Raw genomic sequence first — 19,894 nt, forward strand, 5'->3', positions numbered from 1 at the left:
TAGTGTCGGAGAGACCTGGACTAGGAGGCTGCGCACCTGAGTTCCAGTCCTAGCTGGGCCAGCCCCACCCGCTGGGGTGTTCTCAGACAGGTAGGTGCCTCTCTGGGGACCATTGCAGTAGGAGTGTGGAGACATGGCAGGAGACCTGGAAATCAACTCGGGCCCAGCTCCTGAGGGCTGTGCAAAGACAGAGCAACCCTCCAAGATAGGCATATCTACCAACCCCAGGAGAGGACAAAGGTGCCAGAGGCTTCTGCGCCTGGGAAGCCCCTAAGGGTTCCTAAACCTCTTGCAGCCACACCTCCAGGACACAGGAGCACTGGACAAGTTCTCCAGGAATACCCCAGACTGCACTCTCCAATTGGCTCTCTTCCTCCTCGGAGGGTCCCAAGCCCCAACTCTGCCCCTTCAATTCACATCACGTTAGCCAGTGTGAATTTTTTTCATCCTCCTGAAAGTCCAGCTTTCCCGTTGCAGAGCTGAGCACAGAGCCAGGCAGACAAGGCTAGGGGGAAAGAGGGATCCTTGAAGACCAATGTAAATAAGAAGTTCTGCACCTGGCTCTCATTTGAGGCTCCAGGAGCTACAGGGTCCCTGAGGACTATTAATGTGTAGGCACTGGGCTCACTTGCTTTCTAGGCAACAGCTCCTTTACATTTCATAACGCTGAGGGAAGGATTATTAGCCTCATTTTACTGAAGAGAAAACCAAGGTTTAGCGCAGAGAAACAACTATGTCACTTTCACATAGTAAGTAACAGAGCTGAGATTCAATCACTGGTCTAGTTGCTCTAATCATAAGGAATCCAGAAGCTATGGAATCTGTCTCCTGTCCTACAAACTCAAACCAAAATAATTCATCAGACATGGATGTGTCAGTCTGTTTATTAGAACTGATTCTTGGAGGAACCGCAAGCTATGGAGCAGAAACTGGGTAACAGAAGAGTGGGTAATGGATGGGCATGCTTAGGGCTGTCATCTGTGGGAGACAAGCTGAGCCCAGCCTGGTCATCCAAGCTGGGGCCAGGCAGAAAGGAGGTCTTGGGAGGACTGGACTCAGCCAGGGAGTTGCAGCGTCAGGGCCAGGCTGAGCAGGAGAGCCCCAGTCCCATGGGGCATGGCCCCAGTGCTCATGGCCTCAGCATAGAACTTCGCCACCTCCTCGTTGGGGTTGCCCTGGGCTGGGTCAAACCACATCTGGATGCAGCGGCCACTCCCTCGGCTGTAGTTGCTGACCTTGTAGGAGTGACTCCAGAGGCCCTCACAAAGGGCAGCTGGCGAGGGGAAGTAGGACTCAAATGTGCGGCAGGTGGTCCCGGCTGGGCACTTGTTAACTCCTGCAGAGAGAGAGATGGTGGATACACACTGGGCCCAAAGCTCAGTTTCTGGCTACCCCCCCCAAATCCTCAACCAACCTCAAATCTTCAAACACCCCTTTTTCCAAACCCCAACTCCATCTTTCAACTTCCAGGCCCTCACCTGAGGTCCATTCCCAGCCCTTGTGCCAGTTGCTCTTGCAGGTGAAGGAAGTGCGGCAGTCTTCCCACCAGTGCTGACAGTCCTCTTTGCATAAGGGCACATCCAGAAAACGTTCTTTTCGCCAGCTCTGATCCACCTGGGTGGGAAGTGGGGAGGCAGGGCTCTTCTCAGCCAGGGATGTTGCCAGCCATAGCCTTGAAGGGAACTGAGCTGGAGGGCAGCCTCCTGGGGTGGAGTGAGGGAGATACCCTACCTGCTGGATCCAGGGCCCCAGGTTGGGTGAACACTCATAGAGACAGGTGTCCTGGATGAAGTGGCGCTTGCAGGCTGGCTCCATCTTGCCACAGTGGTCCCAGTTAAAGTTATACAGGCGGGAGGTGTCCTTATGCAGCTCCTGGCTGGTGTTGACGGAGCAGCAGGCGTTTTTCCTCCAGGGACTGCACTGGGTGGGGAAGACACAGGACTAAGTCCCTCCCCCACTACCACCTTCTGCCATCTCCAGCTTTTTCCCCCATTTGGTTCTTGATCCCCTGACCCGGGCAGGTTGTCCTGGGAACACTCACTGTGATGGCCCCTCTGCCCTTGGCCTCCAGGATCCCCCATCTCAGGGTGCAGGTGTTGCAGGGGGAGACACCATTACAGCAGTGGGCTGTGGGAGCTGAGGGGGGTGTAGTTATTTATACAGGCCTGACCTGGCGGGTGCTTCCCCAGGTGGCAGGATGCCACTGCAACGGGAGATCTGGCGAGCACTGGATAAGCTTTTTGGTACCATGAACTCAACAGCACAGAAGGCTGTAGTTTATGTCCAGAGGGGAAGATTTCATTTCCTTCCCCTGAAACTGACCGGAGGGTGAACAGATGAGACTTCTCTAAGACAAGCCTCTTCTGGGAAAAGGGGCTTTTGAGGCGAGTGTCAACACAGGACAGGTGGCCTGGAGAAGGAGGGGTCCCTGGGTGGAGGACAGGAGGGTAGCCAGGGGCCAGGGAGTGCCCCTCCATCGGGTGGGCTTGGCAGGGCTGTCCACCAGGAGCCCCAGGCCAGGGCCGGGGCGTTGGCTGTGGTGGCCCTCACTGGGTCCGGAGCTGGTAATCTTAACACTTTATTAAAAGTCCTTTTATAGCCTTTTTGCACCCTTCCTTTTGCTCTCCCTTTGCTGCAACAATGGGTCCGGTCGTCATCTGTAGGATATGTACCATGCTCTCTAAACCTGTATCTTGCTCTTGCCCTATAATCGTAGTTTTCTCTTCTCAATAAACTTCATTTTTGTGCTTGCCAAAAAAAAAAGTCCTTTTACATATTCATTTAAAAACATAATTATTGAGCACCGACTCTCTGCTCGTCCCTGTTGTAGATGCTGGGAATACAGCAGAAAACAAAATACCAGAAATATGTGTTCATGAAACTTACATCCTCGTCAGAGGAGACAGTAAGAAAACTAAATGAGAAAAAATATGGCATGTCAGGATATGATAAATGATATGGGGAAAATTATAGCAAGGAAGGGGAATGTGCAGTATGGGATGATTGTTGAAGTTTTAAATAGGTTGGGAAAAACCTCATTGCAAGGTGACATTTTGGGCAAAAGAGGAGAAGTTAGCCATGCAGTAATATAATTTGAATAGATTTATTATTCTTAACAAGTATTAAGATCTGTGTCCCCAATAGCTAGACCAGTGCCAGACACATAGTAGGCCCAGGAAAATATTTACTGAGAAAGTGAATGGAAGACCTATTCATGATTTCTGAAATCTAAACCTATCTCCATCTTACATATAGCCATATCATGTTTCCATAAGTCTTTAATATAGACTGGGTTTTCCAAGACTGCAAATACCATGAGATAGAAGGCTGTTATGTGTTTTGTTCTACTGGAGTTATTCACTATTTTAGGAAATTATGTCATTAATGCTTAGAGTATCTCGTAGCATTTAAAGTGCCAATAGAACACATCTATATCAATCTTCATTAGGCGCTACCCCGTTAATAATAATGCTGTGAATAAAAGCATGTGTAGGCTTGGTGTGGTGATGCACACCTGTAATCCCAGCACTTTGGGAGGCTGAGGCAAGAGGATTGCTTGAGGCCAGGAGTTTGAGACTAGCCTGGGCAGCATAAGTTTAAAAAAAAATTAGCCAGGAGGTGTGGCATGCTTCTTTAGTCCCAGCTACTCAGGAGAATGAGGCAGGAGGATCACTTGAGCCCAAGAGTTTGAGGCTGCAGTGAGTTATGATCACACCACTGCACTCCAGCCCGGGCAACAGAGAAAGACCCTATCTCTAAAAAAATTTTTAAGAAAGCAAACATGTACTTTTTCCTAATGTCTTCTAATGTAGTCATACCAGATGATTAACGTATTGAAATATATATTATTTTATTATAAGGTACTTTCTGTTTGCTGCTTCTTCATTTTACAGATAGAGCATTATGTTGATATTTTTAAAATTATATATACAAATAGGTTCTATTAGCTTTAAATTTCATTTCAGGATACAAAAGAGAGTCTGAAAAATATTTGTCATAAAAAGGAGACATTGAGTCTAATAGGATTGCAATCCGCTGGCATGAATTTTTATAGACTGTGTGTATGCTGAGCCCCTGTGTCACAGTCAGAGGGGCCGTCCTCTTCTACCCTTGGCACTCCACGGAACCGGCATAGTGAGGGCAGGAAGAGCCGTCTGCTCATAGTCTCTCACCTCCAACGGAGGAGCCCCCCCCCCTCAGTGCTACCCCTGCACAACCACAGGACTGGTCATGTCCAACTCTTGTGTGGGTTCATGTGCTTCTGTGAGTCTCAGTTTCCCCTCTTTGTGTAATGTGGAGACATCTACCTACATGGAAGCACTGCTGGGAATATGAAATCATGCATGCAAAACACATGACATCTAGTAAGGACTCAACCAGTGATTACTCAGTATCATTGCCAACATGCTATCCTCCTCTCGGAGGACACCCCTAAAATCACCTTAACCACTGTCCTTACTCCATCTTCCCCAAGCAAAAACTCAGGGTGTGGAGGTGTCTGACCCCTCAACCCCTCCCCCACCACTCTCACTTCCTCCTCCCTGTCAGAACCAGCCCCCTCCCCAACTGGAGCCACGCTCCAGCCATACCTGGTCATGCAGCTTGTCTTCAGGACCTGGCTTTGTCTTGTGGTGCTTGGCGTCCATACAGACATTGAGAAGATCGCTCCTGTCCCGGGCACTGCACGTGGTGGCTGCCCAGGCCAGAAGCAGCAGAAGTGACATCAATTTCCAGGCCATGTCTTTCTGTCCCTGCAGAGGGATCCAGGGAAGGGAGACCAAGGCCTGAGGAGAAAGAGCTCCAGACAGGAAGCCCCTTCACCCTCTGCCTCAGTCTCCCCATCCCTACAGTGAAAGATGAGGTCAGACCCTGTTTCTTCAGTGCTGGGGTCCTGAGACTTCTTGAGTTTGGGGTTGAGAAAGTTGGCTGGTTGGGGGGCTCCCTCACTCCCAGGCTGGGGGTGCTCAGAAGGGGAGTGGGTGGGCCCTGGAGGAGTCTTCTGAAGTTGGAGGAGATACCCTGGCTCACCTGTGCCCGCACCTCTCTCTAGACTTTATCTATGACAAGTAATTAAATAGTTCAGGTCCATGCCCTGCTGCCCTGAAAAGGGCCAGGGACACACAGTGCCCTCATCCGACATCCAGCAAGTGCTCTGTACTTAGGCTCTGGGTCACCTGGGTTCCCGTGCCAGCTTAGTAACCCTGTTAGCCCTGGGGAAGCCAGTGACCAAGCTCTGCTGAGTTCTCCAGAGGGTCACGAGGATCAAGTGGCCCACAGGATGGTGTTTTGCTTACATGATAGAGAAATGGAAAAAGTACTGGTCTTTAAACAGCTTTGCTTCCTCAGACTTTTTCCTTCCCTATTCTCTGAAAGCCATTTCCTCTCTATCCCATCCCGAGTCTGGCGTCCTCCACTATCTCTGGGCTAGTGCACCAGACCCCACCTCGCCTCTCAAAAATCAAGCGCAGAGACCCTTAGACCTGATGAACAACATAAATGTCCCCCATTTTGTTTTGTTTTGTTTTGTTTTGTTTGAGACAGAGTCTCACTCTGTTGCCTGGGCTAGAGTGCCGTGGCATCAGCCTAGCTCACAGCAACCTCAGACTCCTGGGCTCGAGCAATCCTCCTGCCTCAGCCTCCCGAGTATCTGGGACTACAGGCATGCGCCACCATGCCCGGCTAATTTTTTCTATATGTATATATATGTTTTTAGCTGTCTGTATAATTTCTTTTCTATTTTTAGTAGAGGCGGAGTCTCCCTCTTGCTCAGGCTGGTCTCGAACTCCTGAGCTCAAACAATCCGCCCGCCTCGGCCTCCCAGAGTGCTAGGATTACAGGTGTGAGCCACCGCGCCCGGCCAACGTCCCCCATTTTGGAGCCAGACAAGCACTTGGAATGATGTGAGGTACCCAGAAAAATTGTCAGCCCCCTTCTCTTCTGTTCATTCCTGCCCTTCACCCCCACCCTACCCTCACCCATTGCAGATCTGCTCCTTTGGGCTCTGTCACTGAAGTACCTAAGAGTTGACCATGGAGACCCCTTCCTCTCCCCGACCATCCCTGCATGTAGTTGATCACCAAGCTCTGGCAAGAGTCCTTCCAAAAAGTCATGTCCCATGGCTCTGTGTTTGGGGTCAGGTCTTCCCTCCTCCAATTTCCTCCCCTTTAAGTTGCCTTCCCCATAGGAGCCAAAGTGATCTTCCTAAAGAAAAATATGTCCCTCTGCTATGCACAAATCCACCAAGTCTCCCCATCGCCCTTGTCACCCTTCCCTTTTGAGGACATCTTGCCTGAACTTCCGTTGCTGCTGAGAGCATGCACAGCTGTGTCCGAGTTGGTCTTTTTCTAGGCTGTCAACAGATCCAGGCCCCTAGGCTGTCTCCAGCGGGCTCTGTCCCCAGTGCAGGGTGGACTGTAAGCTCTGGTAAGCACAGAATGAGATTTCCCCACTTAGCCCTTCTCCTTCCTCAATTCCTTCTTTTCCAGACCCCACCCTCTTCAAGGCTCCGTGAATCTGTCAATTTGGTCATGCCTGGTTGTATTCATTCCTTTGTTTATTTACTCATCCAGGGTCCACACATGCGACATTCATCAAAATCTAGAGAATTGCTCGTCTCCAGGGGATCTGAATTTTGCTTGTCAGGGTATGGCCAGTTTGATGGTGTTGCAGCCTGGTGGAGAAGAACCCACCAGGCTTTAGGGTCAGGCCAAGGGGACCCAGTGAGAGCTCCATCTTTTGCACAACCTTGGGAAAACTTTAGTTTGTTCACTAGAAAATATTTGAGAATTATATCTGGACAAAGCCTGGTACATACAAAAATTGAGAAATTGACGTACAGAAGTCAAGGGATTTACTCGGGGTAACAGAAAAATAAAAATTGTTTCCAATCTGATAAATGACAATATTTCACCATCTAGCAGTCTTTTTCTTTTCTTTTTTTTTTTCTTTTCTTTTTTTTTTGAGAGGAGTCTCACTCTGTTTCCCAGGCTGGAGTGCCGTGGCATCAACCTAGCTCACAGCAACCTCAAACCCCTGACCTCAAGTGATCCTCCTGCCTCAGCCTCCTGGAGTGCTAGGATTACAGGCGTGACCCACCACGCCTGGCCACCATCTAGCATTCCTGAAAACATAATTAAGCAATTTTTAATGGTCTTTTTAGTGGTAAAAATGCACATTACATAAAAGTTACCACCTTAACATATCTATCTTTACAATTCAGTAGCATTAAATATATACACACTGTTGTGCAACCACTCTCTGGGACCGTTTTATTTTACAAAACAGACTCTATATCCATTAAACGGCTCTCTATTTCCCCTTCCCCCAGTCCCTGCCAACCACCATTCTATTTTCTGTCTCTATAAATTTGACTACTCTTGGCACCTCCATGTAAATGGAATCATGTAGTCTATGTCCTCTTGTGACTGGCTTATTTCACTTAGCATAATGTCCTTAAGGTTCATCCATGTTGTAGCATGTGTCAGGATTTTCTTCCTTTTTCAGGCTGAGTATCACTCCATTGTATGGATATACCATATTTTCCTAACTCATTCATCTGTCGGTGGGTTGCTTCCACCTCTTGGCTATCGTGTAGAATACTGCTATGAACATGGGCGTATAAATATCTCTACAAATAGACTCTGTGTTCAGTTATTTTGTGTATATATGCAGAAGTGGAATTTCTGGATTATATGGTAATCTGTATTTAATGTTTGAGGAACTGCCATACTGGTTTCCTTAGTGGCTGCAACATTTTACATTCCCAACAACAGTGCACATGGGTTCCAGTTTCTCCACATCCTCACCAACACTTATTTTCTGGGTTTTGGGTTTTTTTGTTTTATAGTAGCCGTCGTACTGAATGTGAGGTGAGTATCTCACTGTGAGGTATCTCATTGTGGATTTGATTTGTATTTCCTAGTGATTAGTGATGTTGAGCATCTTTTGCTATGCTTGTTGGCTGTTTGTGTATCTTCCTTTTATCAGCTATATAATTTACCAATATTTTCTAGCATTCCATAGGTTGCCTTTTCACTGTGTTGATTGTCTTTTTTTTATTTTCATTTTTAAAAATTTTAAATAGGGTCTTGCTCTGTTGCCCAGGCATCAAGGCAGTGGCATCATCATAGGTCACTGCAGCCTCAAACTCCTGGGCTCAAGTGATCCTACCACCTCAGTCTCCTGAGTAACTGGGACACACACCACTATGCCTGGCTAATTTTTTAATCCTTTTGTAGAGATAGGGTCTCACTATGTTGCCCAGGCTAGTCTCAAACTCCTAGTGTCAAACCATTCTCCCACCTTGGCCTCCGAAAGTGCTGGGATTATAGGCGTGAGCCACCACACCGGCCTACTTGTCCTTTGATACACAGAAGTTTTTGCTTTTGATATAGTTCAATTATCTATTTTTCCTTTTGTTGCCTGTGCTATTCAAGAACCCATTGCCTAATCCAATATCATGAAGCTCTTTCCCTATGTTTTCTTCAGAGTTTTATCATTTTAGCTCTTATGTTTAGGTCTTGGATCCATTTTGAGTTAATTTTTAAATATTGTATAAAAGGTGTATTTATATAGGCATATTATACAAGTGTATTAGGTTTCCATGTATTTAGGTTATTTTAGGTATATTACACCTGCACAAAGGTGTAAGATAAGGGCCCAACTTTATTGTTTTGGATGTGAATATCTAGTTGTGTCCTGGCACCATTTGTTAAAGACTATTCTTTTCCCCACTGAAATATTTTGACACCCCTGTCAAAAACCTGGACTCTCCATTCTATTTCATTGACGTATATCTGTTCTTATGCCACTCCCATGCTGTCTTGATTATTGTAGCTTTGTGTTTTGTAAGTTTTGAAATCAGAAAGTGTGAATCCTCCAAGTTTTTTTCTTTTTCAAGATTGTCTTGGCTATTCTTGGTCTCCTCCATGTTTGTATGAATTTTAGGATCAGGTTGTCAATTTCTGCCAAATAGGTAGCTGGGATTTTGACAGGAATAGAGTTGAATCTGTAGATCAATTTGGGGAGTATTGCTGTTTAATAATATTAAGTCTTCTGACTGATAAATATGGGATTTCTTTCCATGTATTTAGGTTTTTAATTTCTTTCAACACTGTTTTATAGTTACAAGTCTTTTACTTCTTTTGCTAAATTTATTCCTAAATATGTTATTCTTTTTGATGCTATTGTGAATGGAATCATATTCTTAAATTCATTTTCATATTTATTCATTGCTAGTGTATAAAAATACAGTTGATTTTTATGCACTGATCTGGTATTTTGAAACTTGCTGAGCTCACTTTGTAGTAATAATAATGTTTTTGTGGAGTCCTTAGGATTTTCTATATACAATATCATATCATCTGTAATAGAAATAGTTTTACTTGTTGCTTTCCAATCTGGATACTTTTTATTCCTTTTTTTCTTGATGAATAGCTGTAGCTACAACCTTTACTACAATGTTGAATAAACATGATGAGAGTGGATATCCTTATCTTATTTGTGATCTTAGGGTGAAAGCCTTTCACTATTGAATAAGATATTATGTGGGTTTTTCATAGATGCTCTTCATGAGGTTTTGAATTAAAGTTGCCTTCAGTTTCTAGTTTGTTCAATGTTTGTTTGTGTGCTTAATCATGAAAGGATGTTGGATCTTGTCAAGTGATGTTTTTATGTATTAATGGAGATAATATGGGTTTTGTCCTTTATTCTAGTAATATGGTATACATCAATTGATTTTTGGGTGTTAAACCAACTTTCATTCCTGAGATAAAACCCCTTGATAATGGTATGATACTTTGATATATTGCTAGATGCAGTTTGCTAGTATTTGGTTGAGAAGATGTACATCTTCATTCATAAGGGCTATTGATCCGTAGTATTCTTGTGATGTCTTTGTCTGATTTTATATCCGAGGTAATAGCGGTTGGTATAATACAACTCATAGAATGAGTTTGGAAATGTTTCCTCCTCTTATTTTTTGGAAGATTTTGTGAAGAATTAGTATGAATTATTCTTTAAATATTTGGTGAAAATTTCCACTGAGACCATCTGGGCCTAAACATTTCTTTGTGGGAAGTTTTCAGATCACTAATTCAACCTCTTTAATTGTTACACGTCTATTCAGATTTTTTACTTCCTGTGTTATAGTTGGCAGTTTGTGTCTTACAGGAATTGTTTATTTCATTTGTGCTATCTAATTTATTGTCATACAGTTGTTTACAGTATCCCCTTACAGCTGTGGTCCTCAACCCCCAGGCTGCAGACCGGTACCAGTCCTCTGTGGCAGGTTAGGAACGAGGCCACACAGCAACCAGTGAGCCTGTGGCGAGAAAAGCTTCATCTGTATTTACAGCTGTGCCCCATCGCTCGCATCACCACCTGAGCTCTGCCTCTGGTCAGACCAGCGGCAGCATTAGATTCTCACAGGAGCACGAACCCTACTGTAAACTGCGCATGCGAGGCATCTAGGTTGCTCATTCCTTATGAAAATCTAATGCCTGATGATTTGAGGTTAATGAGATTATCATTAGCAGAGAGGTTTGACTGCACAGAGACCGTAAGTCAATTATCAATTGCTAGCAGACTCATCAAAACCCTATCAGTGAGCAGCAAGTGACAATTAAGCTACATCTGGTGGCAGGCTTTCTAGTGGCAAGTGAGCATCTTACTTCAGTTGTAAAGTTGCATCTTTCCCTGGTCCATGGAAAAATTGTCTTCCATGAAACTGGTCCCTGGTGCCAGAAGGGTTGGGGACTGCAGCCTTACAGTCCTCTTTATTTCTGTAAGATCAATAATGGTGTTTCCTATTTTATTAATAATTTTATTAATTTGAATCTTCTCTCTTTTTTCTTAATCAATCTACCTAAGGCTTATCAGTTGTGTTGATGTTTTAAAAACAAACCAACTTTGATTTTTTTATTTTCATTTTTTTTCTATCCTCTATTCCATTTATTTTTGCTCTTTTATTATTTCCTTTCTTCTGCTAGTTTATTTTGCTCTTCTTTTTATGTTTTTTTTAAGATGGTAAGTTAGGTTATTAAGCACTTTCTCCTTTTTTATATAGATATTTAAAGATCTAAATTTCTCTCTAAGCATGCTTTGGCTTCCTCTGATAAGTTTTCATATTTTATATTTTCATTTGATTCATCTTGAAGTATTTTCTAATTTTCCTTGTGATTTATTCTTTGACTTTTGGTTATTTATGAGTTATTTAATTTCTACCTATTTGTGGATTTCCTAATTTTTCTTCTCTTATTGATTTCTAATTTCATTCTATAATGGTCAGAGAAGATATTTTATATTTTTTCAATTATTTTAAATTTATTTATTGGTACCTTTGTATGGCCTAAATTATGGTGTTCCATATTCACCTGAAAAGAATGAATATTCTGCTATTGTTTGGTTGGAATGCTCTGTAGATGTCTGCTAGGTCTAGTTGGTTTATGGTGCCTTTCAAGTCCTGTACTTCCCTGTTGATCTTCTGCCTAGTTATTCTATTTACTACTGGTGGTAGGGTATTGAAATCTCCAATTGTTATCATTTAATTGTATATTTCTCTCTCCAATTCTTTTTTTTTTTTTTTTTGAGACACAGTCTCGCTCTGTTGCCCGGGCTAGAGTGAGTGCCGTGGCGTCAGCCTAGCTCACAGCAACCTCAGACTCCTGGGCTTAAGCGATCCTTCTGCCTCAGCCTCCCGAGTAGCTGGGACTACAGGCATGCGCCACCATGCCCAGCTAATTTTTTTTCTATATATATATATTTTTAGTTGGCCAGATAATTTCTTTCTATTTTTAATAGAGATGGGGTCTCACTCTTGCTCAGGCTAGTCTCGAACTCCTGACCTCAAGCGATCCACCCGCCTCGGCCTCCCAGAGTGCTAGGATTACAGGCATGAGCCACCGCGCCCGGCCCAATTCTTTTTTTTTTTAATTTTAATTTCAACCTCTGTGTGTCCATGAATGAAAAGGGTGGCTCATGTAGTGGCTCATATAGTTTAGTATATAATTGTATAATAGCATTTTTGGTTTGGTTTGGGACTTTTTTTTTTTTTTTGAGACAGAGTCTCACTCTGTTGCCTAGGCTAGAGTGCTGCAGCAGCATCATAGCTCACTGCAACCTCAGACTCCCGGGCTCAAGTGATCCTCCTGCCTCAGCCTCTCAAAGTGCTAGGATTACAGGCATGAGCCATGCACCCAGCTGGATAATGGGTTTTTAATTTACCAATCTCTGCATTATTATTAATGTTTAATTCAATTATATTTAATGTAATTACTAATGATAAAGGATTTACATCTGCAATTTTGTTTTCTGTAAGTCTTTTCTCTTTTTTGTTGCTCTATTTCTCCATTACTGCCTTCTTTTATGTTTAAAAGATTTTTCTTGTGTACCATTTTAATTCTCTTGTTTCTTTAACTATGTTTAAACATTTTTTTCTTAGTGGTCAGTCTGGGAATACAATTAGAATCTTAATTTTAATTGTAAAATCTAGTTCAAATTAATACAAACTAAATTTTAAGTGTTCAAAAATTTACACCAGTAGAGCTTCACTCTCTCCTCTACTCTTTTGTGCTATTATTGTCATATAAATCACATCTTTATACAATATAAGCCCATCAATACAATTTTAAAATTATTCCTTATATAATTGTCTTTTTCAACTAGACAGGATAAGAAAAGAGTAACAAGAGTAATAAATGCATTTATATGGTATTTTATATTTATCTATGTATTAACTTTTATTGGTGCTCTTTTATTTCTTCATATGGATTCAAGTTACTGTCTAGTGTCCTTTCATTTCAGCCTGAAGGACAACCTTTAGAATTTCTTATAGGGCAGGTCTGATAGTGATAGATTTCCTCAGTTTTTGCTTATTTGGGAATGCCTTAATTTCTCCTTCATTTTTAAATGATAGTGTCTCTGGTTATAGAATTCCTGGTTGACAGTCTTTTTTCTTTCAGCACTTTGAATATGTCATCCCACTACCTTCTGGCCTGCACAGTTTCAGATGAGATATTAGCTGTTGATCTTGTTATGATTCCTTTACAAATGATGAGTCATTTTTCTATTGCTGTTTTTTAAGATTTTCTCTTCATCTTTCAGTAGTTTGACTATTGTGTTTAGGTGTGAATTTCTTTTTGTCTTGCTGAAGTTTATTGAGCTTCTTAGATGTGTAGATTACTTTTTTAAATAAAATGTAGAGGCTTTAGCCATCATTATTTATGCCTTTTGTTCTCTCTACATTTCTTCTGGCACTTCCTTTGTGTATTTTCATGTGCTTGATGATATTCCTTTAGGTTCTCTTCATTTTTCTTCATTATTTCTCTTCATTTTTCTTTAATTTTTTTATTCTTAAGCATGGACAGTTTCTATTTTCTATCTTCAAATTTCAGATTCTTTTTTCTTTCTTATTTATTTATTTGAGGCAGAGTCCTGCTCTGTCACCCTGGCTAGAGTGCTGTGGCGTCAGCCTAGCTCAAAGCAACCTCAAACTCCTGGGCTCAAACAATCATTCTGCCTCAGCCTCCCAAGTAGCTGGGACTACAGGCATGCACCACCATGCCCAGCTAATGTTTTCTATATAATTTTTTAGTCGTTCAGCTAATTTCTTTCTATTTTTTAGTAGAGACGGGGTCTCACTCTTGCTCAGGCTGGTCTCGAACTCCTGAGCTCAAATGATCCACCCGCCTCAGCCTCCCAGAGTGCTAGGATTACAGGTGTGAGCCACCACGCCTTGCCCAGATTCTTTTTTCTATCACTTCAAATCTGCTGCTGAGCCCTTCTAGTAAATTTTTAGTTTTGATTATTTTATTGTTAAACTCCAGACTTTTTATTTGGTGTTTTTTTAAATAATTTTTTCTCTGTATTGATAGGCTGTACTTTATGGCATATTATTTTCATATTTTTCTTTAGTTCTTTAGACATGATTTCCTCTAATTCTTATTACAATAGCTGAGTTAAAGTCTTTGCCTAGCAAGTACAACATCTGGGCTTCCTTAGGGTCAGTTTCTATTTTATTTTTCTAAAGACAGGGTCTTGCTCTGTCATCCAGGCTGGAGTGCAGTGGCACAATCATAGCTCACTGTAACCTTGAGCTCCTGGGCTCAAGCAATCCTCCTGCCTTGGCCTCCTGAGTAGTTAAGACCACAGGTGCAGCCATGCCCGGCTAATTTTAAAAAATTGTTTTGTAGGCCAGGCGTGGTGGCTCAGGCCTGTAATCCTAGCACTCTGGGAGGCCGAGGCGGGTGGATTGCTCAAGGTCAGGAGTTCAAGACCAGCCTCAGTAAAAGCGAGACCCCGTCTCTAATAAAAATAGAAAGAAATTATCTGGCCAACTAAAATATATATACAGAAAAAATTAGCCAGGCATGGTGGCGCATGCCTGTAGTCCCAGCTACTGGGGAGGCTGAGGCAGTAGGATCGCTTAAGCCCAGGAGTTTGAGGTTGCTGTGAGCTAGGCTGACGCCACGGCACTCTCTCTAGCCCGGGCAACACAGCGAGACTCTGTCTCAAAAAAAAAAAAAAAAAAAAAATTGTTTTGTAGAGACAAGGCCTTGCTATATTCCCCAAGCTGGTCTTGAACTCCTGGCCTCAAGTGTTCCTCCTGCCTCGCAAAATGCTGGGATTATAGGTGTGAGCCACCACACCCAACTGTCAAGTTTCTACTGACTTTTTTTTTTCCCTGCCACCCTTTCTTGCTTCTTTGCATGTCTCATATTTTTCTGTTGAAAACAGGATATTTTGTAATATAATTGGCAACCCCTCCAATCAGAGTTTGTTTTTGTTGCTGGTGTTTGTTTAGTGACTTTCATAGATTAATTCTATAAAGTCTTTTTTTTTTGCCATGTGTGGTCACTGAAGTTTCTACCTGGTTAGCTTAGTGGCCAGCCAATGATTGGAACAAGATTTCCTTTTATGCCTTGAAGCAATAAGTCTCTCACTCTTTGCCAAGGAGTTATGTGTGTAAGTTAGTTGCAGTCTTTAATGCTCTAGCAGTTTACCCTGATTTCATCTTCATGTCCTCTTTGTGCAGGGCCTCAAGACCAACAGAGTTGAGAGATTGGAGCCTTCTCAGGTATTTCCTGGACATGTGCACAGTTCTGAAAATACCTGTGGACTTCTTGATACCCAGGAATATGTTAAGAATGGTGTTCCTGCCTCAGGCAGCTGGGATGTCAAACAACTTTCTGCTGATTGTTTAGACAAACACTGTAGGAATAGGGTTTTTCAGTGAGTGAGCACTGAGTGAAGTCAAATACAGACTAGTCCCTTTTTTATGGGGCCCGTAAACAGGAGTTGCCAGATAGGTCAAATAGTGACAATTCTATAGGGATGGGGCTTTGGGGGACACTCCAAACCCACTCTGCCCCCTCTAGTGGCTGCTAGGCTGCTGGTTTTCATAGCTACTGTAGTTACGAGACTGTTGACTTTGAAGGATACTATGGAGTTGGGAAAAGGGAAATGTAAAAAAAGCAAGTAAAAATGCCACAAAGCTCACCATTCCTACTGAGATTCAGCTATTTTTCTCAAATAAATATTACTGAGATTTTGTTGAAGTTTTTTAATTTCTAATTTAAAAATTATAATTGCATATATTTATGGAGTATAATGTGATATTTCTTTTAGGTTATCCAATTTCTTGGTGTATAATTGGTCATAGTAGTCTCATGATCCTTTTGTATTTCTGTGGTATCTGTTATAATGTTTCTCTTTCATTTCTGATTTTAGTTCTTTGAATCTTCTCTCTCTTTTTTTTTAAATTAGTTCAGCTAAGGGTTTGTCAATTTTGTTTAGCTTTTCAAAAAACCACCTCTTAGTTTTGTTGACCTTTTCTTATTGTTTTTCTAGTCTCTGTTTTATTTATTTTTGCTCTGATCTTTTTACTTCCTTCCTTCTGCTAACTTTGGGCTTAATTTTCTTCTTTTTCCAGTTCCTTGAGATATAGTGTTTATTTGAGATCTTTCTTTTTTTTGATGTAGGCATTTATTGCTATAAACTTCCCTCTTAGTACCACTTTTGTTGCATCCCATAAGTTTTGGTATATGTTGTGTTTCCATTTTCGTTTGTCTCTCTCTTTTTTTTTTTTTTTGAGAGACAGTCTTGCTCTGTTGCCTGGGCTAGGGTGCCATGGCGTCAGCCTAGCTCACAGCAACCTCAAACTCCTGGGCTCAAGCAATCCTCCTGCCTCAGCCTCCCGAGTAGCTGGGCGTACAGGCATGTGCCACCATGCCCGGCTAATTTTTTGTATATATTTTTAGCTGTCCAGATAATTTGTTTCTATTTTTAGTAGAGACGGGGTCTCGCTCTTCCTCAGGCTGGTCTTGAACTCCTGAGCTCAAACAATCCGCCCGCCTTGGCCTCCCAAAGTGCTAGGATTACAGGCATGAGCCACCGCGCCTGGCTGGTCAGTACTTTTTAAGTACTTCCTATCTCTTTGTTGAAATTCTCAGTTTGTTCTTGCATTGTTCTTCTGACCTTGGTGACCATCTTCCTGACCATTATTGTGAATTCTCTTTCAGGTTAATCACATATCTTCACTCACTTGGGTTGGTTTCTGGAGATTTATTTTGTTCTTTTATTTGGAACATATTTCCCTGTTTCTTTATTTTCCTTGACTCTGTGTTGGTTTCTGCACATTAGATAAGACAACTACCTCTCTCAGTCTTGTCAGACTGGCCTCATGTAGGAGAAGGATCTCACTAATCTGTCTGACTAGAGATTTTAAGGTGCCTCTCAAGTCTTTGTGTTTGTCCAGACTGCTGTCTCTGTTTCTGGTGGCCCCTGCTGGAACATAGAATGTGCCACACCGTGTCAGTATCCTGAGACCAGTAAGGCAGGAAAGGTTGAGGTGCTGGATATCTGTTCCAGTACCTTCTATATTTATGGTAAGGCTGAGCGTGGACATATATCTCCCACTCTTTCTGCACTAAGCTGGGGAGAAGATCTATGGCAAGTGCCTGTACTCACTTCCAGGCTGTACCCTCTGATCCTGGGGAGATAGCTGCTGGAAGTGAGCGCATTATGTATCTACCTCTTACTTTTCTCTGGTCTTGGGCCACTCAGGAATACAAAGCCCCTCATCTTCCAGAGCTAGGTAATTAAGGAGACAATTCCTTAGGTGGGAGCTATGGAAGTTGTGGCACTCAGTGCATAGCCAAACTCCTTTCAGGAAGAATGCATAGGCCTGGATTTATTTCTGGGGTGAGCCAAAAGAAAGTCTCATGAAGTGCCAAGCTCTGGAGCCAGCTGCCAGAGGGCTATTGTTTATTTGCCCCATTAGCTCTCTGGTGCAAGTTTTTTAGAAGCCAGGCCATCAAGTAGCCACTGGAAGTGTACTGAGAAAATGGAAACTGCATGTTCCCTCCCTTTTCTGCACTGCTCCAAGGAAGTGCAGCCCCGGAAGTGTTTGTGCACCCATTTAAAACCACCTCTTTGATCTGTGATCTTGGGAGACTCACATATGCCTAGTACCTTCTGCTCCCAGAGCTAAGAGGTTTAGGATGGAGTCCTTTGAAAGGTAGCTGCAAAGTTGGGGCACTTGATGCACGGCATAAACCCCCTTCCATGGAGAAACAGGGAACTGCAATTTTATTATTTATTTATTTTATTTATGTATGTATATATGAATTTATTTATTTTTGAGACAGGGTCTCACTCTGTTGCTTAGGCTAGAATGCATTGGCATCATCATAGCTCACTGCAACCTCTGCGCTCAAGAGACCCTCCTGCCTCAGCCTCCTGAGTAGCTGGGACCACAGGTGCACACCACCATGCCTGGCTAATTTTCTATTTTTTGTAGAGACCAGGTCTCTCCATGTTGCTCAGGCTGGTCTTGAACTCCTAGTCTCAAGGGATCCTCCTGCCTTGGCCTCCTAAAGTGCTGGGATTATAGGCGTGAACCACCACACCTGGGCTAGAGCTGCATTTTTTTTTTCTTTTTTTTCCCCCATGGATTTGTTTATTCTGGAAAGCTGCATTTTTAAAGCCTTTTCTCTGCACCCTGCACCACTCCTGAGGGATGAAGCCCGTGGAAGTGTTTACATGCCCATATAAAATTGCCATTTTTTCCCTGTGGTCTAGATAGATTCACATATACTTAACCTCCTGTCCTCCCAGACCTAGGTTTAGGATGCAGTCCCTCAGGTAGAAGTTCTGAAGCTTGATGTGTGAACAACTCCTTCCAGGAGGTATTCATAGACCTCGGGCTATTGTTGGAGCAAGCTCAGGGAGAAAGCTTAGAAAGCGCCAGTCTGCTTCTCAGGCTGGCTACAGGTTAACATTTGCCTGACCCTTTATCTCCTTGTAGCAAGTTAGTTAGATGGCAGGCTGCCAAGTATCCACAGGAAGAGTGTGTCCCTTCCAGGGAGAGACAGGGGACTGCATTTTTTTTTTTTTTTTTTTTTGAGACAATATCTCTCTGTTTCCTGGGTAGAGTGCAGTGGCGTCATAATAGCTCACTGCAATCTCCAAATCCTGGGCTCAAGCAATTCTGTTGCCTCAGCCTCCTAAGTAGCTGGGACCACAGGCACATGCCAGGACACACAGCTAATTTTTCTATTTTTTGTAGAAATAGGGTCTGGCTCTTGCTTAGGCTAGTCCTGAACTCTGTCCTGACCTCAAGCAATCCTCCCGCCTCAGCCTCCCAGAGTGCAGGTGTCAGCCACCTCACCCAGCCAGAGGGCTGCATTTTTTTAAGCTCCCTCTCTCCACTGCTCCCAGAAGATGAAGCCCTTGGAAGTGCTTGAGCACCAGTATTAAACCACTGTTTTTTTCCTGAGGTCTTGAGAGAGACTCGTCTGTGTCTACTCTCCTCTGCTCCCAGAATTGGTGAATTAAGAGCCAAACCATGGGGAACCTTGGAGTTAGGGTAGTACATTTGAGGTAAACCCCTTTCTCCACAGGGAGAAGCTGGGGGCTGGGGATTCCTTTCCCAGTTTTTTGGTGCAGTGCCCGGGGTGGGGTCTATACCCAAGTGTGCCTGAGCTTTTCCTCCCCATTTGATATGGATGTTTTCTCAATTGCCCCATGGATAGGAGTCTCTCAGCTGGTCTCTGGTTTTCTGTTGGAGGGGATTAATCCATGAATAGATATTTATCTGGTGTATCTGTGGGTGGAGGGAGAGTGAGGAGCTTCCTATTATGCCGTGTTGCTGTCATCATTACCAAATGTTCCTTAGATTTTTTTAAAGCTTTGGTTAATTTCAAGAGTTCTGGAAAAGTTGATTTTGACACTTTTGTCAGTGGTTTTCTTGCTTTTATGGAGGAATGAATTTTCAGATGTCCTTACTCTGCCCTTCTGGAAGTGCTTCTTCAGATCACTTTTATTTTAAGAAGTATAAAGCTTTAAATGATATTGGTTGCTCATAAGAAAAGTCATCTTTGAGTATAAAGTCTACTCTAAACATGAAGAAATAGAAGTTATTTTTTTGTTTCCTGTGTGTTTTCCCCTGACAGTAGAATTTAAGTCCTTAACCAATCCGAATGTGAATTTCACTTCTCAAAAAGCATGTTAATTTTTTGTTGTGCTGACTCACATCATGGTCTTGGGTCATGATATAACATAAAACAACAGGATTCCTCTTTCCAGAGAAGTTAAAATTCTTAATGAGAATGTCATTGAAAATACTGTTTTCTTTTTGATAACACAGTCAAAGCTAAGGCCGTTCCCTGACAACACTTTTTTTGTTGTCTTTCTCCAAGATTAGGCCCTAAATTCAGAATCATCAAGGCATCTTTTACACCAAAATCATCTTATACTTCCCAGACAGCTACTGGATTACGCCAAAAATTTGCTCCCACACAGCATGGCACTCATAATTCAGAAGGACACAAGGAGGGATGCTAAAAATACTTAGGTATAATTGGCATGCTCCATATTTTTAAAATTAGTTTCTCAG

The 19,894-nt window shown here is 42.8% G+C and overlaps 1 protein-coding gene across 1 annotated transcript; it reads right to left on the reverse strand.

Annotated features, from left to right (window-relative positions):
- Positions 1 to 868: 868 nt before the first annotated feature.
- FOLR2 (folate receptor beta) lies at positions 869 to 6,433 on the reverse strand. The gene is made up of 5 exons (XM_045555543.1): positions 6,290 to 6,433; positions 4,590 to 4,751; positions 1,732 to 1,920; positions 1,479 to 1,614; positions 869 to 1,336 (listed from the first exon to the last, which is right to left on the reverse strand). Exons 1-5 carry the CDS (start codon positions 6,314 to 6,316, stop codon positions 1,056 to 1,058), a joined length of 795 nt encoding a protein of 264 aa, XP_045411499.1. The 5' UTR covers positions 6,317 to 6,433; the 3' UTR covers positions 869 to 1,055.
- Between the last annotated feature and the right edge of the window lie 13,461 nt (positions 6,434 to 19,894).

Source organism: Lemur catta, chromosome 7 (assembly GCF_020740605.2).
Source record: "Lemur catta isolate mLemCat1 chromosome 7, mLemCat1.pri, whole genome shotgun sequence".
NCBI lineage: Eukaryota > Metazoa > Chordata > Mammalia > Primates > Lemuridae > Lemur > Lemur catta.

Excerpts from the sequence above, each read along its gene's own strand:
- FOLR2 (XM_045555543.1), bottom strand. The coding sequence starts at position 6,316 with ATGCTCTCAGCAGCAACGGAAGTTCAG. Across the intron at positions 4,752-6,289 it reads CAGCAGCAACGGAAGTTCAG|GGACAGAAAGACATGGCCTG; the intron begins GCAAGATGTCCT and ends ATCCCTCTGCAG. Across the intron at positions 1,615-1,731 it reads TGGGGCCCTGGATCCAGCAG|GTGGATCAGAGCTGGCGAAA; the intron begins GTAGGGTATCTC and ends CTTCCCACCCAG.